A 24,453-nucleotide genomic window follows, 5' to 3' on the forward strand; every position below is an offset into this window, starting at 1 on the left:
CATTACCGTACAGACAGGTGGAGAAGCTCGCAGGCAATTAACTTCATATGGCGTACTGGCGTTACATTTTAAAACACTATACAAAATAATGAATCAGAATACTTACTCCTGCTCACTCACGACAAAGAACTCCCCGCTCAAGCTCTCCGTCTCTGCAAGATTAACGAGGGCAGTTTGCACACACAGCTACTAGAAGATTTACTTCTGGCAGACAGGTTGCTGACGTCATCAAGCTTCGTTTGAGTCTGCGCGTCAGAAACGGAAGTGCTAAAAAACACTAAAAATGGGCTTCACTTGTCTCAATTGAGTTTCAATGGGGTCGCTGTGTCCATTTCTTTTACTGTCAATGGTTTTAAGGCAGTCTTGCCCTCACTAACATGGCGGACGCGTTGACGTATCGCGACAACGGCTCAAAGCGGCCAATGAGGCTTCTAGGTATTTATATGTCTATGCTCATAACCACACTGTAAGTGACACGTGATCCAAATATCATTACCTCATTGGTGACGCCAGTACCCATCAATACACTATATGTGGCAAAGAGAATATTACTAAAAACATTGTCGACTTAATAATCATGTGTACTATTTTAAGGGCAATAATCAACCACAATGGTTTTGTCATGATATTTCAGCTTCTCTCCTATAATGAACTCATGTTTTGGTTATTTAGGCCTTATGCAATGTAGGCTAGCATTAAACACTAGTTTGTGTGTTAATAAACATAAATTGCCAGGCTGGATGCAGCTTGAGCCATATTTGCATGAATGGCTTTAGTTAATGGTTGAAAAATATAGTTTCCGCCACTGAATAAAAAAGTTTCGCAGAATTTCTACTTTTTTTTTACTCAGAATTAAAAAATATAAAATCGCAATTGAAAGTCAAATTTGTGAGATATAAAGTCGCAATTTATTATTATTATTATTATTATTATTATTATTATTATTATTATTCAGTTCCGTCATTACCAAAATAGTTCAACGATTAGATGTTTCCTGAGACCTTAGTTCAAACTAATAAACTTGTTAGTTAGACGTATGGACTTAAATAAATTATGCTTTAGAGCACAATAAGCAAGCTAACATTGTTTATAGCACTGACAGAATGCTATTTAACTCTCTGTGTAAGCACGAGATACAAAAAAAATAAAAAAATTATAATAATAAAGGGTAAATGAAGTGATACCAATAGTTAGTAATAAAAACAGGGTATTCAAATTTGTTAAGCTCTCTTACTGATTAGTTAAAAAAGTTACTGATTATAAAATACGTTTTCAGTTAAAATGTTTATATGCTTAAAAGGTGTATAGATACAGTTTTTTATAAAGTAGGAAGGATTCATTTAAACCGTAAGCTTTAGAAAAAAATGTTTGGTAACACTTAGGGAACGATTCTCATTACTGACTAGTTGATTATTAAATATTGGCTGTTTACGTATTAAGCATTTATTCTACATGACAATATTCTACATCCGTAAACATACCCAATACCTGAACTTAACTAGCTTCCTAACTATTGATAATCAGCTAATTAGGAGTTTGTTGAGGAAAATGGCATATTTAATGATTTGTTAATAGAGAGAACCTTAAACCTTAAAATAAAGTGACCAAATGTTATGTGTTTGATGGCGGTCCGTAATATATATAATCATTTTGTATAAAAGTGACACAGTAAACAGGAACATAACCAAAAGAAAACTAAAACTAAGTTTAGAACAAGACATAAACATGGCACAGTTTACATTGCTCTGAGAGGAAGTGGAAAGAGTTTGTGGAGCGTGATCTAATGATCAATTATAAACACAGAAGAGGAGAAGTGAGCTTTCTGCTGTGTTGTGATTTCACATCAATCTCGTGACCGGTCCAGCTCTAACAGATACCATTATGATATTATATTAATCTGCTTTGAAAGAATAACCAGTCACTCACCTTTAGTGGGAGGCACCAGATTACCATTGTCTGGAAACTCACCTGCGTCTGGGCCATTCTTTTAGTTTTGTTTTTCCTGAAATGTCACATCTCACTAAACATGCTGTGATGAATGAAGACGTCCAGACATCTCCCGCAGGATTCTTAACATGTAAGTTTTTATTGAATTTAAAATATATATATTAAGTAGTATCTTTTCAAAAGGCTTTTCATGTTGGTGTGTTAAGAGTACACATTAGTACCTAAATTGTACATCTTAGGACCTAAAGGTACAAAAGCGTACCCTTTGAAAAGGTACCTTTTTTTCTGAGAGTGTGTAACAATTGAAGTGTTTCTGCCAGTGAAACCAAGGAAATGAAACAACATCTTAATGCATAACGTATCCATAACTGTGATTAGATGATATTACAATTATTATGATGATGGTTTTAATTAACGAGGTGATTCATATAATTATTAGACTGTTACTGAATTTCTAAAACCTTTTTTTTTGTGTGTATTAATGACTTTTGGTTTGAGTAATCATTTGACTATTACACAAGAATCATTCACAATCTCAGGGAAAAAGGTACAAAAGCTGTCCCCTTATAATATCCCCCTTATCACTGTTTAAAAGTGTGCCACCCCAGTGACAGCTTTTGTACCTTTTGTTCTGAGAATTAGTCTGATGTTTCTGATCAGGTATCTTTGGTATGTAAGATTCACATGTTAAATATTCAGACAAAGTGAAAGTGAAAGTTATTTTGTTTGTTGTGTAATCTCAGGAGTGCATCTTATATCCCTGTATGACTGTGTTTGTGACGTCTCTGTGACATCTCTTCTGTTTTCTCGTCAGGTTCAAACACTTGAATCTGCTGCTTCTGCTCAGCCTTTTCAATCACAGCGGTCAGTATTCACTCGTTTTACTTTCTTTACTTTGATTTTCACCGTGTAGAGTTACTCTAGTTGATTGCTTCTGTGCTGAAATTCATCTGATACTATTGTCATCAACACTTAAAACATAAAAATGAGGCTTAGATAGTATTGTTGGCTCCTTAATGCTTTGATTGATATATTTGTGTATTATTATTACTATCCAGTCGACTAAAATAACAATTTATTTATGATACACAGAGAGAAATGCATGTATTTTCAGTATATTGAATGAATATTATTCTATATGTGTTTGCAGGATCCATCACTCGATCTGTGAAAGGAATAAAAGGAGGCGACGCCACCCTGTCATGTGAATTTAAAGACACTCATTATCTTGATTTGAGCAGGTTATCAAGCATCCTTTCTTGTCAGAATGAAGAATGTGAGAGTGAAAGTGAAAGTCAGAATGAACGAGTGTTTAAAACAGGATCATGTGCCGTGATTATCAAGAATCTGAGACTGAGTGATGCTGGGAAATACATTTTAACAGTCTATTATACTAATACTCAGGCAGAAGTGAAGCGTCAAATCAGGACATACCGACTTCATTTTCAGGGTAATGTCAAAACTGATGTCCTTTAGTATTGTGCTGATATTGCATGAAGGCCAGGACCCAGCATGTGTCTGCTTCTCCTCAGATGAGGTTTCAGTGAAGAAAGGAGAGGAGCTGAAGTTAGATGTTCTGTTGCCCAATGCTAATAAAGTAGTGCACTGGACCAGAAGAAGCACAGGACCGAAGGAGGACTGGAGCAGAAGCCATGGGCTCAGAAGTGATCGAATGAGCATCAGAGATAGAAACCTGATCATTAGTAACTTTACAGCCAGAGACACAGGAACATATGAGGTTCTGGACACTGAAGGAGAAATCCTGATCATGGTGACAGTCACAGGTGAGAGAAGAGATATCATTTCATGATCATGATTTGAACATCAGATTGATGCTAAACTGAATGATTATCTTTCAACATCACCTGCAGAATCAGAGGACAAGATGACCCTCATGAATGATGACAAACAGCAGCGTAGTGAGTAAAACAAGAGCCTTTGACAGCTTCACAAAATCTCTGATGAATTAATTCATACGCTCTCTTCACAGCTCCCTCTCTTCTACCTGAAGCGTACTGGATCGTCCCGGTTGAACTCTCAGTGTTTTTGGTGATTCTGGTTGCTTTGAAAGGAAAAAGGATGCACAGATGTCCAGGAGCACAACTGCACGTTTGCTGAAGGGCATGCCTACATACTTGACTAATAATGCAGCTAATGTTAATTAATTCATAAGTTAATTAAATATATATATAATATATACATATTTTTATTGACAACAATAGGAAACATGAATAAAGAAGTAAATGAATTAATAAAAGGACGCATCACAAACACACACACGTATACAAGAAACAAAACTTTATTCAAACTTATTCTTCTAATAATGACTTAGACGAGATTGAAGTCACCTCTGTGATTTCTGTGCTCAAAACTGAATTGAAATGTTGAAGCTGCTGCTAACTCACTTTTTATCGACAGAAATCCTCCTCAGTTTATCAACAGTAGACTAATGGACACATACAATACTGCAGGTTAGGTTTCTTCACATCTAAAGCAGTGATGATGACAGTAATTCTAGCTCCTTGATTTTTAAGAGTGTAAAGGGAATAAATATGGGACTGAACATATATTTCATTGCTTTCTCTCAGAGTTATATCATTGGCTAATCATGTCCCTTTAGTGGCTCAGTTATATATTTAATGGTGCGTATTTATTAATCACCTCCTATCATATTTTAATTATTCTCGGGTTAGCTAAAGTCAGATCTTTCTTATATCACAAGCATCTGAGTTTTCTTAGGTCACAGAAGTCTTCATCTGTTTGGCTCAAGTTTAGAAATTAGAGACTTTTGACAGACAAGCTTCTTGGTTTTAATTGCATATAATTTTATTGACTATACTTCTCATACAAAATACTAGAATAAACCAAAGCAAATAGTTTACAAGCTTAGTTTGTCAGCGGTATCAAACAGCAAAGCATCTAGCAGCGCCGGAGAATCAGCTTCTGACATAATCATCTCATTTCAGTCGTTTATGAAGTCAAGTTTATTTGTACAGCGCTTTTTACTTTATAAATCGTTGCAAAGCAACTTTACAGAAAATTGATGTTTCTATATTATTTAGTAGTAGCTTATCACTTATGATAGAAATGTACGGAAAAATAAATTAATGACATAATCAGACAATGAATACAGCAAATATTATATGTTGCAATCCAACTTCTAGCAAATATATTCCTAATAAACACAATAAAATAGCAAGTGTGATTACATCAGATCCTCCCAGCAAATATAAGCAAAAACTGAACTGCTATAATCACTATATATGCAAAAAATACAGAAGTCACAAAACCAAAGAGAAATTTTTCTACCCAGCTCCAATGAATGAATCAGCTTCTGACATAATCATCTCATTTCAGTCGTTTATGAAGTCAAGTTTGTTTGTATAGCGCTTTTTACTTTATAAATCGTTGCAAAGCAACTTTACAGAAAATTCATGTTTCTATAATATTTAAAGTCATTACAGTTAAATGCCATGATGACAGAAATGTATGGAAAAATCAATTAAAGACGATAAATACTATGAACAGCAATGTTGCAATCCAACTTATAGCAAATATATTCTTAATAAAACAGCAAGTGTAATTACATCAGATAATTCCAGCAAACATAAGCAAAAACTGAACTGCTATAATCACTATATACATGAAAAATACAATAATCACAAAACCAAAATGAACATTTTCTACCCAGCTCCAATGCTCTGGAGCAGAACGGTGCGAAACTAGAAAGAAAGAACAAATTTTATATTTTTAAAATGATTGTTCATGTTTTTTAGAGCTTCTTACTTTACTGCTCTTCTGTCTTACCTGTGTTTTCTCCCGCTGAACCAGATAGATATGACGAAATATGAACAAGATTTGATAACATTAGTCAGTTTAACATATCAAATCCCAAACTCATGATGTTAGAAATATTTCTAAACACCCGCTCACCTGTGATTGTGACTGTAATCAAGATTTCTCCTTCAGTGTCCAGAACTCTGTATGTTCCTGCATCGCTGTCCAGAAATGATTTAATGATCAGGTTTCCATCATTATCATCATTCATTCGGTCGCTCTGAACCCCGTGATCTCTCGTCCAAACCTCCTTCCACTCTCCACTAGAGTTTGTCTTCACTTTATCAGCATCGATCCACAGAACAGACATCTTTAGCTCCTCGCCTGTTTTCACAGAAATCTCATCTGAGGAGAAACAGAAAGATATTAATCATTATTATAATGCTGTCAATCTATCAAGACCATAAACACAGATTTATGATTGGTGACCAGATGTAATCATTTAAAGAAGCAGATGCTGATGTTTGATCAGTTTAGTCTTCACCATGAATATGAAGATGGTACGTCCAGTCCTTTTTTGGCTTCAGCTCTGTCTGATCATTATTGTAATAGATTCTCAAAGTGTATTTCCCAGCGTCACTGAAGATCAGATTCTTGATGACGACGTCACAGTTTCCTTCTTTAAACACTCGTCCTCTACATTCTTCAGTCTCACACACAGATATGTTTCTTGATGGAGTGAACAACTCAACGTGAACAATATTATCGTCCTCATGTTCACATCTGAGTGTGATGTTTCCTCTCTTTTTTCCCGACACAGATATAGATGAGTTTCCTGCTGGCAGGATTTCTGCAAAAACAGATCCATTCAATTCAAAGAATCAATACATGTGAAAAATACATGTGGTGTATCTGTTTATTCTCTGTAATCAATGTTATCATATTCTAGTGATTATTTTACTCAGCTTTTATTTTCAAGACGTTTCACCACACATTCGTGTGGATTCAACAACTGTGAACTGATTGTGGCATTTCTCCAATATTTAGCATCAGAAATTGTAATGATAATATTAAACTTTAAGGTTGTTGGTGATCTTTTGCTCATGAAAGCATGAGATTGTGTTTGAATGGCAGCTGATAATTCTCACGTTCTGCAGAGTTCAGAAACGGTTCATCTTATGAAGTGTGATGGTGTAATATGCTGTGAAATCAATCCCAGTATCAGCTATAAACTCAAATGGACAGATTTTGGGTTGTGTTATAGACTATATGACTAACCTACGATTAACCAACATTACTACGATTTGAGCAACATTCAAATAAATTTACTGTACACATGAGGAAAACACATAAACCGCAGGAACTTTACCCAGAAACTAGGGACTTTGGGCTGGTACTCTTTGTGTTTCCACCTCAGGAACAAAAAAAAGCCCCTCAGAAATGCAGTGTTGGAACTTATTTTTAAATAGGCACTCTCTTTATAAATAAACCACAGATTTGAGTTTTAAACCACTACATTCTTGCTAGAAATACTTTTAAAATAACATTTTCCCAACATCACAGCAGTAATAACTTTATAAACTACTTTACTTCTAAAATCGATTCTATTAAGAGTTAAAATTGTAACCATTCAGCCGTCAGCCACAGTATCGCATCAGACAGTGCGACCAATCTCGAATCTCCCTTTTCTGTCCAAGATACTAGAAAAGGTGGTATCCTCACAATTATATTCCTTCTTGGAGAAAAATGGTATATGTGAGGATTTCCAGTCAGGATTTAGACCGTATCATAGTACTGAGACTGCTCTCCTTAGAGTTACAAATGATCTGCTCTTATCATCTGATCGTGGGTGTATCTCTCTATTAGTTTTATTGGATCTTAGTGCTGCGTTTGACACAATTGACCACAACATTCTTTTGCATAGATTGAACACTTTGTTGGCATTAATGGAAGTACATTATCATGGTTTTAATCATACTTATATGACCACCATCAGTTCGTAGCACTGAATGAGTACCTCAAGCAGTGAATGAGTACCTCAAGGCTCAGTACTAGGGCCGCTACTCTTCACGCTTTATATGTTACCCTTGGGAGATATCATCAGGAAACATGGTGTTAGCTTTCACTGTTATGCTGATGATACTCAGCTCTATATTTCTTCACGGCCCGGTGAAACACACCAGTTTGAAAAACTAATGGAATGCATAGTCGATATAAAAAACTGGATGATGAGTAATTTCTTACTGCTAAATTCTGAAAAAAAAAACAGAGGTGTTAATTATAGGACCTAAAAACTCTGCATGTAATAACCTAGAACACTGTCTAAGACTTGATGGTTGCTCTGTCAATTCTTCGTCATCAGTTAGGAGCCTAGGTGTGCTATTTGATCACAATCTTTACTTAGAAAGCCACGTTTCTAGCATTTGTAAAACTGCATTTTTCCATCTCAAAAATATATCTAAATTACGGCCTATGCTCTCAATGTCAAATGCAGAAATGTTAATCCATGCATTTATGACCTCAAGGTTAGACTATTGTAATGCTTTATTGGGTGGTTGTTCTGCACGCTTAGTAAACAAACTACAGCTAGTCCCAAATGCAACAGCAAGAGCTCTTACTAGAACCAGGAAGTATGACCATATTAGCCCGGTCCTGTCCACACTGCACTGGCTCCCTATCAAACATTGTATAGATTTTAAAATATTGCTTATTACTTATAAAGCCCTGAATGGTTTAGCACCTCAGTATTTGAATGAGCTCCTTTTACATTATACTCCTCTACGTCCGCTACGTTCTCAAAACTCAGGCAATTTGATAATACCTAGAATATCAAAATCAACTGCGGGCGGCAGATCCTTTTCCTATTTGGCGCCTAAACTCTGGAATAACCTACAGTTATGTCCTTAGGCGTAATTTAAGGTGTTATTTGTGCAGTATTTAATTATTGCCACTATGTTGATTACAGTTTGTTTTGGCAGTGTTTTGTCTCTATTCTCTCTACGCCATCCAAAAGTTTAAAGGGGGGGTGAAATGCTATTTCATGCATACTGAGTTTTTTACACTGTTAAAGAGTTGGATTCCCATGCTAAACATGGACAAAGTTTCAAAAATTAAGTTGTACGTTTGAAGGAGTATTTCTGTTCCAAAAATACTCCTTCCGGTTTGTCACAAGTTTTGGAAAGATTTTTCGAGTATGGCTCTGTGTGACGTTAGATGGCGTGGAATTTCCTTATAAGGGGACGTCTGCCGGGTATAGCAGAGCACTGAGAGAGCACAGGCATTCACTGATCAGAGCGAGAGCGTCGCGAAATGTCACAAAAGAAGTGTGTTTTTGGTTGCCAGGGCAAGACAACCCTGCACAGATTACCAAAAGAGAAACTGCATTAAGGGACCAGTGGATGGAGTTTATTTTTACAGAGCATCAACGGAGTTGTGCAAGTGTTTGTGTTTTTTCCCTGCATTTCGAAAATGCTTGTTTTACAAACAAGTCCCAGTTTGACGCCGGATTTGCACATCGTTTATTTCATAAGGATAATGCAGTCCCAACGAAAAAGGGCCACGATCGTGTGTTGGAACCGCAGGCGGTGAGTAAAACTGCTTCAAATATCTCTGCTTCCTTGTTAGTGCGTCCGCATCCCCTGCCAGAGACCCGGGTTCGAGCCCCGCTTGGAGCGAGTCGTTGCTGCTGCTGCTCTCGTTCAGTTTCAGCCTTCACAGCTGTCACAGCTTCCAAACGCTCTCGACGCAAATCCTACTGGCGCTCGTGATTCTTTAGCTCCGCCCACATGCCACGCCTCCAGATGCTTGTGTTTTTCTGGGAAAAATCGGTACAGACTATCTTTCTCTTATGAATATAATAAAACTAAAGACTTTTTGGAGTTATGAAGGATGCAGTACTACTCTATAGGTACTCAAGATTAACAGGATATTGAGTGAAAACGAGCATTTCACCCCCCCTTTAATGAAGATCAGCTGGTTCCGATTGTCATCAATCACCTGGTTGCTCTGATTGGCTGCTGGAGGGGAAGCTTGTGGATAAATGCTGAAGACTCCATCTGAAGTGTGCCCTTCTTGGTCTTTGCATCCAAGTGGGTATAACTGCAGACTGAAGATCTTCAAAATTGGGCAGAACCTCCAAAATGGGGCGGGGTCTCCTTTCACAAAGACTTTCACCACTGGCTGTGGCTTCAGCCAATTGTTACTGACTTACATTTCAAAATAAAACTTTATAAATTAAACATTGTTTCTAGTTCATCTAAAATAAAATTATTTAAACAGGAATCACTCAGGAGTGTCCCAGTGGAGGGGAAATATTTTACTCTATCATTTTATTCCAAGCAACGGGGCTGTCCCGGGACATGAAATTCGCAGGCTAGGAGGGGTTAGTGATGCTGGGTGTAACTTAAAAAAGTGACGTGACATACAGCCAAGTATGGTGACCCATACTCGGAATTCGTGCTCTGCTTTTAACCCATCCAAAGTGCACACACACAGAGCAGTGAACACACACACACACACTGTGAGGACACACCCGGAGCAGTGGGCAGCCATTTATGCTGCGGCGCCCGGGGAGCAGTTGGGGGTTCGATGCCTTGCTCAAGGGCACCTAAGTCGTGGTATTGAAGGTGGAGAGAGAACTATACATGCACTCCCCCCACCCACAGTTCCTGCTGGCCAGAGACTTGAACTCACAACCCTTCATTTGCGAGTCTGACTCTCTAACCATTAGGCCACGACTCCCCCAAGGTGCCATTGTCTGGTGAGTCTCATATCGCATGATCTTATTAACTTTTTCTCTCTTGAACTGCAACTTTCTTTACCACGCTATTCAGCGCCAATCCCGCCATTCAGTCCATTTCAGTGGTTATTGTAAGGTGTGGGGTAGGTTTAGGGGTTAGTGTCTTTTGTTGCTTAGTGTAGGAAACACTTTAACTGACACAACCGATAAAAACATCAGAATCAGCTGTGGGGCACTGAAGTGGATGCGCCTGTCTGTCAATGGGAGGAAGCCACGCCCTATTTTGGAGCTCCCACTCTGTTTTGGAGCTCCCACCCCTATTTAGAGATCTCCAAGCTGCAGTTATACCCTTCTCCAGTCATGGGTCAAGTCAGTCTGCAGGTGTCACTGTTTGCATGAATAAATCATAGACAATAAAAGAAATGGACGCAGCGACCCCATTGGATTCAACGGAGACAAGTGAAGTCAATTAGAAGCAGCACTTCCTGGGGGTCGGGCGTACTGCGCAGACTCAAACTGAGCTTGATAATTTATGCTGCGGCGCCTGGGGAGCAGTTGGGGGTTCGATGCCTTGCTCAAGGGCACCTCAGTCGTGGTATTGAGGGTTGAGAGAAAGCTGTACAAGCACTGTACATGCACTCCCCCCCACCTAAATTTCCTGCTGGCCAGAGACTTGAACTCACAACCCTTCATTTGCGAGTCTGACTCTCTAACCATTAGGCCACGACTCCCCCAAGGTGCCATTGTCTGGTGAGTCTCATATCGCATGATCTTATTAACTGTTTATCTCTTGAACTGCAACTCTCTTTACCACGCTATTCAGTACCAATCCCGCCATTCAGTCCATTTCAGTGGTCAAGGTAAGGTGTGGGGTAGGTTTAGGGGGTTAGCGTTTTTTGTTACTTAAGCCCCTTTCACACTGCCATTCCGGCAAATACAGGGGTAAAGTGTTCCTGTAATTGTTCCCTGGTCGCTAGATTTGGCACTTTCACACTGCCAGTGATGACCCGGTATATGTGCGTGCTTTCACACACAACCCTTGAAGATCCCGTAACGACACGTGACATCAGCGCGTGACGTGTAATGTATGAGTCGACAGCGCTTGGCACGTTATACTTTAACTGAAGCAAGCAAACGATCTCGGCGTCAGTGCGGAAAGTGAGGAACTAACTGATCTCTGCTTCATTACAGTTTGCACATATATTTTCGTCACGAATGTTGATCTTCCTTCAAAACAGCCGGTAAAAAAAAGTCGCGCGATAACGCGCGTCATCACTTCGATACAGAATTAGATCTGGCTTTTGTTCACACAGCGCTCGTTCCGGATCGATTACCGCAATGTTACTATGTCCCCGACCCGGGTTCGATTCGGTAAGCAATTCCGGGACGTGGTTGCTTTCACACAGAAGGCGACCAGGCAATGTTACGGGAATATTGCGGGTCCGACGTGCAGTGTGAAAGGGGCTTTAGTGTAGGAAACATTTTAACTGACACAACCGATAAAAACTTCAGAATCAGCTGTGGGGCACTGAAGTGGATGCGCCTGTCTGTCAATGGGAGGAAGCCACGCCCTATTTTGGAGCTCCCACTCTATTTTGGAGCTCCCACCCCTATTTAGAGATCTCCAAGCTGCAGTGCTTCTCCAGTCATGGGTCAAGTCGGTCTGCAGGTGTGGCTGTTTGCATGAATAAATCATAGACAGTAAAAGAAATGGAAGCAGCGACCCCTTTGGATTTAACGGAGACAAGTGAAATCAATTAGAAGCACGCACTTTCTGGGGGTCAGGCGTACTGCGCAGACTCTAACTGAGCTTGATGACGTAAATGTCACGTGAGCAACCAGTCTGACAATTGTCTTCTCATCACTCTATCAAGAGAAATCTAAATCACCCACCGAATCTTGCAGACGTTGTTGAACAATTTTGTCCCGTTGCTTTTATGGACTCTCTATGGGCTTCTCCCTTGACTTTATACCTCCACGTCCCCCCAATAGCCTCATAGACAGTAAATGATTCCCTGCGAGCTTCTCCTCCTGTCCATATGGTAATTTCTCTACTGTCTGACAGAGAGTCGCAGGTTATTACGTGTATTTTGTGAAGTGAAAGTGACATTCAGCCAAGTATGGTGACCCATACTCAGGTGGTATTGAAGGTGGTATTGTGTTTCTTTATAAATAATGAATGGACAAATGGAGTCTTTAAACGCCTCGGATGTAAAGTTATTCGCTGTTAAAGTGACGCCAAAATGAATGGGAGTCAATTTAATGTTAACAGCAGGTGGGGGTCCGCTAGCCAATGGCGGCGCCCAGGGGTGCTTCAATAAAATATGAAACCCTGCCCCCCTGGAGTAAAGTTCCTGCGGTGGAAATGCGGTTGTAGTTCCTGGGGGAAAAATTCCCTGACACAATTTCCTGGGTAATTTCAGTGGAAACGGGGCAATTGTCCCTGCTGGCGAGGTACTACTTTTTCAAAGTTCTGGAACTTTTGGGACGAGACTTCAGCGCTAAACATCCTGATTGGTTGAGTTCACGCAGCATTGTGATTTCAACCACCATTTATTCAGATCATTTTCAAAATAATACTGTTACTGTGTCATGAAATTTAATTTTAAAAGTATTTTAGGCAAGAATGTAGTTGTTTCAAAGTCAAATCTGTGTTTTTTTTTTAAAAGACAGTGTCTATTTAAAAAATTACCTCACCTCGGCTAGACCTTATGATGTGTGCCGCTGGCTCTGATGTCTCTTTAGTGGTTAAACATAAAATATAATTTGTTTTGGGTAAATCTAACAGGTAATCTTTTGTCTATTTCGTTTCATTGTAATGGCTGTATGTATACACATTTCCATGAACTAAGTAGCCTACATTTCTGCATCTGTTATTATGTGTAAATAAAAATGAAAGGAGGCAATGGTATTTGATATCCTATTTCGTTTAATTGTAGATTTACAGAGAGGAAAACAGCAGTAGCCAAGTCATCAAACAGAATTACCGGATTTGTGTCGTCGTGGACATCACATTCCTGAGTCGATTGCACAAAGTCTGAGCTACCGAGGATGTACATCCAAAATTTGAATAGACTATTTTGTATTGGGTAACATGCGCAGACCTACGTCACCAGGCTATTTGCATTATCTTCCCGGTACTTTACACCACGCTGGAAACACAGAAAGCAACAGGTCTGAGGGAAAATAGTTCCTGGGAAAAAAGGTTTTTGGTATTGTCAGTGGAAACGTGGCAATAGATAGTTATCCTAAAATGCATATCTTAAAGGGATAGTTTCTGTCATCATGGACTCACCCTCAAGTCATTTGAAACCTTTATGAGTTTCTTTCTTCTGATAAACACAAAGAGGGTTAGCAAATGGTGACAGAATCTTAAATGTGGATGAACTATTATTTTTAATGTATTTCACTTCATGGTGTTTGGATATTGATTTCCAGAATGTTTCAGGAAAAAAGAGGAAAACAAAGCTACATTTAATAAATTTAGATTACAATTTAGCTATCCTATGCTTTGTGTTAAATAGCTTAAAATATTTGCTGGATATTGTTTAGAGTCCGAACCATTTAGGGTTTATTCAATTTTTAAGAAATCACTTGGATGAGTGGTGTGATAAATAATTGACTAGATTTAATAACTCTAACACTTAAAAAAGTTTCAGTCCATTAACAAACAAATGACACTGACCCTTTTGATAGAAGAAACAAAACATCAGCAGAAGAAGAAGAAGATTCAAGCATTTGGACCTGATGAAAATAGAAGGCTGTTATTAGACAGAGACATACGCCACAAAAGATAAAATACTTTACTCGGCTTCTGATTAGAACATTATAATAAGAATAAGAAACAAATCTGAATCTTAGTTTTATTAATGATGCCAGTGTAATCCTCAAGAAGACGGATCCGTCAAACACAAATGTCCAATGGACACAAAACTTTATACAATTATTTTTCATCAGACATTCAGCATAAACATGTCAACACATTTCTTCATCGCAGGTTAAGTTTACAGAAATAGAAACACATCGATAGGTTATAATAACACAAAAACACACACGCTTTATATTTAATACCATCTAAACTTACATGGTGAAACTTCTGCATGAGTCTTTTGAACACCAAACTGAATCCTCTTCTGAATCCTCTGAACAGACACATTAAACTATGACAAAATACCCTTCTGGACAGTCATTCAGGTAAACACAGACAGATGTGTCAAGTTAAAGAAAACAGCTGAGAAAGAAATGTGTTGTGTATCTATCAGATCTCTGCATCAGGTCTTAAAGAGACAGCGCCCTATAAATACTGCTGCTGTCATTAGAGATCATCAAACTACAAAACAGCTGCGATAAAAGAAAACATATTGTGATCCGAACCGTGAGATTTGTGATCCGTTGAACCACTAATTAAAACATAGATAGAAAACATTTTACCTGAGTGTTTTGTTTTGCAAACCAGCAGGTTTTGCAGGATTAAAACAAAACTGAAAGTAACTTTGGTGAACATGGAATATTTAGAGCCTCCTACTAACGAATAGTGTGATGATCATTAGTGACTGTTCTGTTAAAACACATTGAGCCGTCAGAAAATGATTCTGATTCAACATGATTTTGTGATTTATTTGTTGAATAATTTGCATATGAGTTTAAGAATTATAAAGGAAGGTCGGTTTCCTGTTTCTTCATGTTCATGATGAAGCAGACAGTAAAATCTGATCTCAGATAAGCTGAATATTTCTCGTGACTTATCCGAAGTCACAACACTGAAGAAACATCACTTCTGAATTCTTCTTTAGAGATTAAAACATGTAATTGTTTAAATCTGATTAGATTAGATACTTTCAAGAGCTGTATTCCAGTTCAAGCGTTGCATTCCCCCCAAGATTTACTGTATTTAAAACCCTAATGGTTTTCTAATGTAGTTTTCAATATCCTGCTGCATGTACAGTACATTAAATAGCTTATAACAATACAAAGATGCTATACAAATAAATATATTATAAACAAGAATACAGTTATACTCAGAACAAATCACTGTTAATCTGAACATGCATCACCGCATACAAAAAAAAAAAAGATAAATAAAAATAATTCTCTGTCTGATCAGATCATTTCTAGCCACAGAACTCTGGTTTATCTGTAAGTCACTTTAAATGTAGAGACAGTCAACAAACACAACAGTGCTGTAGGAATGCAGTCCATATGTTCATATATGTTGTAAATAAATGTTTATTGCAAATATATTGTTGCCAGAATCTCCTGCAGATCTTTTAACTCTGAAAGCAGATTTCCAGTAACCAGTGATGTTGATGCTCTTTTACAGTTTATTGAATTGAGACTCTTTTGATCCACGTTCCACATTTCTGTGCAGACGTTGATGTTTCAGTGATGACTCCAGTTTGAAAAATGTCCAGAAGCACTAGAACCAAAAACACAGACAAAAAGACATTACAGAAGTCAAAAGACAAATCCAAACAGCTGGAAGAGGGAAAGTGGGAAGAAAATTTTTTTTTTTAATAATGTATTTTTTTAACACACTGATTAAGGTTTTTGTACAGCTCTCAATGCCTCCTCTAGACATTTTAAGGGGAACCAAGTGAATTCCTAAACAATGTTTTTAACAGATTAACTGCAAAGATTAATCAGTGATGTCACAATGACGTTATATATTGTGAAATTTCAACCAGCAATATACAATCAACTAAAGTAAATTGTCTGAGTGACACAACATAGAAACTATCAAGTAACTGTAGCTGGAACTGAAAATAAATAAATGGTTAGAATATATATATATATATAGGTTTAAGGTTTATATTTATACTGACCGTTATTGACAAGACAAAACAGCAGAAGACACATAAGATTTGAAAACCACCATTAGCAAACCACAGTCACATAACCGTCCAATCAATTCACTTTTGACAAAATCAAGCCCATTTTACTTGATATATATCACAATAGAGGAAAAAAGACAATTGCAATTTCCATTTCATAATCCATCGTTAATATAGTGTTAAAATAATTAGCAAAATATTGAATTCATACAGAATTTTTTCAGAGATTGTCATGCATTCCCAAATGTTTTATAGTGAATACTGTCATGATTGTTTAGGTGATGGATTCAATACAAACCATGCCTTCTAATTCATTACATAGAGCTGGTAACCTTTCATTTACCAGTGCAGATCTTTAACTAGGCATTTTTAACTGTTGACAAACAGAATCCTGGCATGGGGTTGAAAATACAGTGGAATGAAAAAAATAAATATATTGCAGAAATATCAGAAACAAACTGATATACAGCTGGCCCGAACAAACCCCAGTGATCTGCACCGGGAAGAAATAACTTTTCTTTTCTGCATGTCTTTTTTGTTCATGATTTGAACATTAAATGCTAAACTGTGTGACTGACCTTTCAATATCTTCTACAAAATCAAGTTCTACACGGATGATGAGGCATAGCCAAGCTAAAAACTAGTATCATCATACACTAAATAACTGAAGATCACACACAGTCAATCTAAATGAACAAACTCAAGCAGAAACATGTGCTTTATTGCTAGGAGACACATCACAAATTAATCACAATCTGAGCTGAAATCTGCTGCTCAAACTGTTGAAAATGAACTTCATCTGACTGCAAACAGCAAAACTCTCCTTTAGTGGAAGGAGCCAAACACAGACTCTCCTTTAGTAAGAGGAGCCAAACACATACTCTCATTTAGTGGGAGGAGCCAAACACAGACTCTCTTTTAGTGGGAGGAGCCAAACACATACTCTCATTTAGTGGGAGGAGCCAAACACATACTCTCATTTAGTGGGAGGAGCCAAACACAGACTCTCTTTTAGTGGGAGGAGACAAACACATACTCTCATTTAGTGGGAGGAGCCAAACACATACTCTCATTTAGTAGGAGGAGCCAAACAACCCCCCCCCCCCTTTAGTGGGAGGAGCCGAACACATACTCTCATTTAGTGGGAGGAGCCAAACACAGACTCTCTTTTTTTAGTGGGAGGAGCCAAACACCCCCCCCCCCCTTTAGTGGGAGGAGCCAAACACAGACTCTCCTTTAGTGGGAGGAGCCAAACACATACACTGTGAAAGACTTTGACCTGTGTGTGTGTGTGGGAGGGGGGGTGATACTTGTGGTTTTGTCATTACTCATATCTCAATAAATGTGCAGTGGTTTACTGAATTAAACAGCCAGAATCTAAAAGTCATGCAGAACTTTTACAATGTAAGTTTTTTTCAAATTCTTTTAAATATAAAGCCTGTGTGTTTTTGTCTCATCATACTAATAGTTGTGTTTTGTGACGAGCACTCCCAGAGGAATCAGCGTCGCCCTGGAAACCAAAGCAAAACACCTGCACGTCCTCGTCACCGGCTGATCGGTCACAGCTGCTCCCCATCAGCCAGCACATTTAAAAGGAGCACATGTTACACTCAGAAGAGGTTCTCGAACCGAATGCAACACTGGTCTAATCCCCCTCTCCTTCCTTCACAGAAAGCAGCGAGTGACCGACAGCCCACACACTTTGGAGCACGTCAGGACACCCACTTTCACCTTGATTGGCACCGAAGAGCACGGAGAGCACACGGGAAGCACCAAGCAGCAGAAAGCGGATCAGGACACTTCACCAGGCACCCTTCACTTATCAATAAACCCACCCTTCGGGGCATTTAATTCACGCATCTCTTGTTGAGTGATTCTTCACCCTGTGACAGTGGTGGAGAATGTGGGCAGAACAGTGAGGAATCACCGACAAGATCACCGCCCCAACGCCTAATTTTTTTTCTTTTCTTTCCCTGTGTCTTCACCAGCACCAAGGAAGGCAGCACGTGCGTCCCCGCGATGGAGGACGTCTTACAATACCTCGCTGAAGTAAGCATCCGCCAGCAGCAAATAGCGGAACACCTCGCCACTCGCCTGGGCAGGATGGAGGATGAACTCGCCGCCGTCCGGGCAGCCGCGGCCCAGCGCGTTCCGCTACCTGAGCCTCGGGCACAAGCCACCCGTCTGTTACCTAAGATGACGGCCGATGACGATGTGGAAGCCTTCCTTCAGGTCTTCGAAAACACCGCCCACTGAGAGGGATGGCCAGAGGACGAGTGGGCATGTACGCTGGCACCCCTCCTCACCGGTGAAGCACAGAGGGCTTACTTCTCGCTCCCCCTGACGAGTGCCGACAATTATATCGAAGTGAAGCGAGAGATCCTGGCGAGGCTGGGCCTCTCCCCTGTGAGCGCCACCAAGCAGTTCCATGAGTGGGAATACAAGCCCTGGGTGCCAGCCCGTGCCCAGGTGGCCGAACTCAGCCCCATCGCCCAGCACTGGCTGTTGGCAGGAAACCCCACCCCAAAGCAGGTGGAGGCGATCGAGCTGGCGGATGCTGTCCATCGCAGCGGGGCAGGGGACCGGCTGCCGCCATTCCCCCGGAGGGTGGTCCAGGAGCGACACCCGCTCGAAGGCACCGCGCGACCAGTCAGCAGGCCGACGGTTCCCCCAACGCGAGACGAGCCCATGCCCAGTGCAGAACCACCGTCGCCTCCGCGAGCCTGGCTGGCAGGCTGCATCCTCCACCAACGGGTGCCGACGGGAGCCCCTGAAGCAGAGGTGAAGGTGGATGGAAGACGGTTCCGGGCCCTATTGGACTCAGGCAGTGCGGTCACCCTCATCCAGTCGTGACTGTGCGCCCCTCGAAGCGGACAGAAAAACTTCCTACCGATAACCTGTGTGCACGGAGACACTCGCTAAGTACCGGCCCGTGAGATGGTCATTTCTTCCCCCCAGGGCACCTGGCCGGTGGAGGTAGGCCTGGTGAAGGACCTGCCGGTGGCCGTACTGCTCGGAAGGGATTGGCCCGGCTTCGAGAAGCTGCTGTCCGCCGCCACTCAGCCTGCCAGCCCCAAGGGGAACCGTCGAAGACCGAGTCGGCCGCCTGGACCCCGCCGCCGACCGGCCCTGCTCGTCTCCGACAGTGGGAGAGAAGGTGAGGCCCCCTCCCAGTCCACTAATCTGTTTTATGATGTCTACCAACAGGCCGCTGGAGGGGGCTCTTTCGCCAAGGAACAGCGGGAGGACGACCGACTCAAGCACTGTTGGAGCCAGGTGCGAGTCGTGGATGGAGAGGACATCCTCCCCCGGCCCCACCCTCTCCCACATTTTGTTGTCGAGAATGGCCTGCTGTATTGTGTCGCCCAGCATAGGGGGGAGGAGAAAAAGTTACTAGTTGTGCCTCGAGCCAAGACCGAGACCATTCTAGAGCTGGCCCATTCCCACCCCATGGCAGGACACCTCGCGGCAGCCAATACTGCTCAACGCATCCACGACCGGGGCAGCCGGAGAAAGTATGCTGGACCCCGTCGGCGGAAGAAGCCTTCTCCCAGGTACTCCGCGCCCCGGACTTTGGCTGCCCCTTCCTGTTGCAGACGGATGCTTCCGACACAGGACTAGGAGCGGTCCTCTCCCAAATTCAGGAAGGTGAGGAGCATCCGATCATCTACATCAGCAGGAAGCTGTCCCCCGTCGAGAGGAAGTACGCCGCCGTGGAGAAGGAAGCCCTGGCCATCAGGTGGGCAGTCCTGGAGCTCCGGTACTACCTCCTGGGCTGCAAGTTCACCCTGGTAACCGACCATGCGCCCCTACAGTGGATGGCCCGCGCCAAGGACACCAACGCCAGGGTGACTCGCTGGTTCCTAGCGCTCCAGGACTTCCACTTCGAAGCCCGCCTTCGAGCTGGGGCCGCCAACGCGAATGCTGATGGCCTCTCCCGGATCTGGACCGCTTATGCAGGTCTGTCAGGGGTCATTCCCCACCCTCCCCTAATTTCACCCCTACTTTCTACATGTCTTCGCAGGACCAGAACGACGCTTGGGGGGGGGGGGGGTGTGACGAGCACTCCCAGTGACAGTTTATTCGTTGAAAAGGGTTGCCTTATAACCTGTTAATAATGCTAAGGGTGCTAAAAAATTCAACATGCTTATTATTATGCACTGATTATGATAATACTTTTTTATTAATGGATTTATTAATGTAAGTTTTAAAGTGTTCTACATCGATAACTCAGTGCAGTCAAATGTTTTCTACATTGATGTGAGAATTGTTTGATTACTCTGTACACACACATTTGCCAGTGTCCCGTGTCAACAAGCTTTAGCCCTCGCTCTGGCATCCTAAATTTGGAATCGTATCACACAAAACATATTTGGGTGAAATGTGCAGTTTGACTTTTAATTTCTTTTAATGGGAGTTTAAGAGAGTGCTTGAACTCTGGCTAGACTGAAGACAGTGATATTTTTTCCATAAATGTTCTTTGCTCTCTTTCTGTACCATGAAAGTGTTATAATTTGTTACTTACAAACATTTAAATACAAAGTTTGTTGCATTTAAAATATTTCATGACATAACACCCATATAGTCCTACTTAAGTAATTAAGTTTTGCATAGTTAATAAATAACACTAGTATGCTACTTTGTCCATCTCCCATTATAGATGAACTAAGCTGCAACATGCATTTACTCACACATATTTGAGAATGGAGATATTTCTTGATATAGCAAACAAGTTTGGGAATATTTTGAATAAAATGGAAATAAAAAAAACATGAGTCTAAATCAGTTATACAGTGCTATCGTGGCTGCTGTGCCACATGACACAAAACAAAATTATTTGTCAGATAAATGAAACATGACGAAACATTCATTAGAGTTTAAATCGTTATAGCTTACTTCAGTGATTTATGAAAAATGACTGAATAATCCTGTGATCTAGATGTGCCACTGAAACTGAATGTTAGTAGTCTGTGTATTGTGTGAGTTGTGTAGTGTTTTCTCTCTCAGATCAGTGTTTTCTGTCTGTATTAATGTGTTTGTGATGTGTGTCTGTATCTGTCTCTTATTCTCATCAGGTTCAGATGCTTCAATCTTCTTCTGCTGCTGTTTTGTCAGGTTTATCACAGCGGTCAGTGTCATTTATGTTCAGAAACTCTATTCATTCTTGGTGTTCAGTGTTAGATTTAGATTCTGATGAAGCTGCTGTTTTCTGTTCATTCATGAAGCAGATCTCATTAGTCATTAGTGCTTGAGATTCAGCATTTAATGATTTTATTTCATGTAGAGACGATGAAGAAACCTGAGGTTGAGAGTCTAGATGAAGAGCACAAAGACAAAATAGATCATGTTTCTGATGAGCAATGAACATCCTTAATATTTACATTCATTTCTGATCTTAAATATTAGAGAAACTCCTCCATCAGTTCACAGCTGATGAATCCACTTCCACTGAGATGAAATATCTGCAGCAGAAGAAAATACTGACTTAACTCTATTATAATATTTTATAATAACATTAATTACAGAGAATAGACTGAAACACATTGTAAAACAGTTTGATAGATACTGGACAAGGAAGTCAGGGGTGGTGAAAAAGGCTCTTTATTAACTCAAAATAAAACAAGGTAAACCAAAGTAAACTGCGACTCGGCTCTCTGCCTTCACACATATATGCGCGCGCACACACACTTGACTCGGCTCAGCTCTGGCTCTCCCAAAGATCCATCTATCTCTCCCTTTCCCCGGTCTGCTGGGCGCTTATAACTCCTCTCTTCCCCAATCACTGGAATTACAAACAGGTGTTAACCATTAATCATTTATAATCCTTATTACCACTCGTCCCCACATTCTTTCTCCCACTGCAGCTTTCCACCTTCCTCGCCACACACATGTATGTTTCAGTATAGACACTTTAAATTGAATCTTATTGAATTTTAATTGTCTGTATTTGCAGAAAACACATCTATATCTGTGTCAGGAAAGAAGGGAGGAAACATCACACTCACATGTGAATCTGAGGCCAAAAATATTTTTCATATTAAGCTAATCGGTGAGTCTGGAGGAATTGATGTTTGTCAAAATGAAGGATGCAGTGGACGAGTGTTTAAGGAAGGAAACTGTGACGTCGTCTTCAAGAATCTGATCTTCAGTGACGCTGGGAAATACACTTTGAGAATTTATTACAATAATGATCGGACAGAGCTGGAGCGACAAATCAGGACGTACCAACTTCATATTCATGGTAAATTAATAACTGATCAAACAGTGTAAATTGAGTTTCTACCCTCTGTTTGTTTTCCGTGTTTTTTCCTCCATCAGTTTTCACTCTGCCCCTGCATCACGGCTGATGGTGAACAGACTATGGAACACCAAAAGGGCCAAAATGAGGAGGAGGATCTTATTGATTGAGAATCAGAACTGGAGGTTGAACTACCCCCTTTCCTCTCTCCGTTGTCTCCGCTGGTCCCATCTAGCCCTCCTTCATCCTCTGTTTCCTCATTATGTCAGGCTCCTCCTCCACCTGCTCCGCCGTCATTGGTCTGCCCCCTGGAGTCCGCGCCCATTCCTCCTCCATGGCTCCTCCCCCCATCGCCATCGTTGGCTTTACTGCTGTGTTGGATTAATAAAGACTATCTTGATTATCCTTGGCTCCGTGTTCCTTCCAGTGGCTTAGTGTGACATTTTTGGCTTTGATTGATTGACAGCATTATAATAATGATTAATATCTTTCTGTTTCTCCTCAGATGAGATATCTGGGAAAATAGGAAAGCCACTAAAGATGTCTGTTCTGGTGTCTGATGCTGATAAAGTGAAGACAAACTCTAGTGGAGAGTGGAAGGAGGTTTGGACGAGAGATCACGGGGTTCAGAGCGACCGAATGAATGATGATAATGATGGAAACCTGATCATTAAATCATTTCTGGACAGTGATGCAGGAACATACAGAGTTCTGGACACTGAAGGAGAAATCTTGATCACAGTCACAATCACAGGTGAGAGAAACTCAGGTATGAGGAAATATTATTTATAAAGCATGTGGACAACTAAGGTTTATTCATCATGATCTGAACATCACATTGATGCTGAACTGTGTGACTGACCTCTCAATATCTTCTAGAATCAAAGGAAAAACTGGACGACACTGAACAACGCAGTAAGTCACAAAGACATTAAGAGCTTTACAACATCTTCAAGCAGTGAGTTTAATAATGAAAGAAAATTAAATGTGCTCTCTTCCCATCTTCCTCCTCCATCTGTAGAGAACTGGATTGTGTCAGTTGTCGTGTGTTTGGTGATTCTGGCTGTGATTGTGATTTCTGTCTTCATATGGAGACGTCAGCACAGAGATCACACACCGGTTCCAGCAGATCCCCCACAGGAACTGGAGGAACTACCCTGAACCCCTGGTGATGCAACTTATGATGTTACTGATATAATTTCAACATGTAAACTTAGTTTTGCTGATGATACTGTGGTTCTGGGCCTCATTCACAACAATAATGAGACCGCATACTTGGATGAGGTAGAGAAATTGACATCATGGTGCCAGGACAACTGTCTCTCTCTGAATGTGAGCAAAACTAAAGAACTGATTGTGGACTTCAGGAAGAGACCGCAGCAGCCCTATACTCCTCTTATGATCAGCGGGACCCCTGTGGAGAGGGTGAGCAGCTTCAAGTACCTTGGTGTAAACATCTCGGAGGACCTCACTTGGACTACTCACATTCAAACACAGGTTAATAAATCCAGGCAAAGACTGTACCATCTGCGACAGCTGAGGAAATTCAGGGTCTCACCAGCAATCCTGAAAACTTTCTATTCTGGGGCTATAGAAAGTGTATTGACTCAGTGTATCTCAGTGTGGTATGGGAACAGCTCCAGTCAAGACTGCAAAGCCCTGCAGAGAGTTGTGCGCTTAGCTGAGCGCATTTCAGGGTCTGCTCTCCCTCTCTGCAGGACATCTACCTCAAACGCTGCAGAAGTAGAGCTGCAAAAATCATCAAAGACTCCATCCACCCCAGTAACCATCTTTTCACTTTGCTGCCATCTGGTAAGTGCTTCCGTAGCCTGATGGCAAAAACTGAGAGACTCATGAGAAGTTTCTTCCCCCAGGCCATCAGGCTCTTAAACTCTAAACCAGCTTCTTAACATCCTCATGCT

General features: G+C 40.8%; 2 protein-coding genes across 2 annotated transcripts; one reads left to right on the forward strand and one right to left on the reverse strand.

Annotated features, from left to right (window-relative positions):
• The first annotated feature begins 1,711 nt into the window (after positions 1-1,711).
• LOC113062517 (uncharacterized) lies at positions 1,712-4,550 on the forward strand. Its single transcript, XM_026232426.1, has 6 exons — positions 1,712-2,077; positions 2,762-2,811; positions 3,098-3,397; positions 3,480-3,731; positions 3,819-3,866; positions 3,938-4,550. Coding segments are annotated over exons 1-6 (780 nt in total). The 5' UTR covers positions 1,712-2,075; the 3' UTR covers positions 4,066-4,550.
• A 458-nt stretch (positions 4,551-5,008) lies between these two features.
• Positions 5,009-14,632, reverse strand: LOC113062522 (uncharacterized). The gene is made up of 6 exons (XM_026232431.1): positions 14,547-14,632; positions 14,148-14,206; positions 6,269-6,574; positions 5,881-6,129; positions 5,755-5,769; positions 5,009-5,669 (listed from the first exon to the last, which is right to left on the reverse strand). Coding segments are annotated over exons 1-6 (765 nt in total). The 5' UTR covers positions 14,549-14,632; the 3' UTR covers positions 5,009-5,535.
• Positions 14,633-24,453: the final 9,821 nt, after the last annotated feature.

Source organism: Carassius auratus, chromosome 44, assembly GCF_003368295.1.
Source record: "Carassius auratus strain Wakin chromosome 44, ASM336829v1, whole genome shotgun sequence".
Taxonomy (NCBI): Eukaryota; Metazoa; Chordata; class Actinopteri; order Cypriniformes; family Cyprinidae; genus Carassius; species Carassius auratus.

Coding starts and splice junctions, on each gene's coding strand:
- LOC113062522 (XM_026232431.1), bottom strand. Junction 6,575..14,147: donor TTGTTTCTTCTATCAAAAGG/GTCAGTGTCATT, acceptor CTGTTTTTGCAG/AAATCCTGCCAGCAGGAAAC. Junction 6,130..6,268: donor GTACCATCTTCATATTCATG/GTGAAGACTAAA, acceptor GTTTCTCCTCAG/ATGAGATTTCTGTGAAAACA.
- LOC113062517 (XM_026232426.1), top strand. Junction 2,812..3,097: donor CAGCCTTTTCAATCACAGCG/GTCAGTATTCAC, acceptor ATGTGTTTGCAG/GATCCATCACTCGATCTGTG. Junction 3,732..3,818: donor GATCATGGTGACAGTCACAG/GTGAGAGAAGAG, acceptor CATCACCTGCAG/AATCAGAGGACAAGATGACC.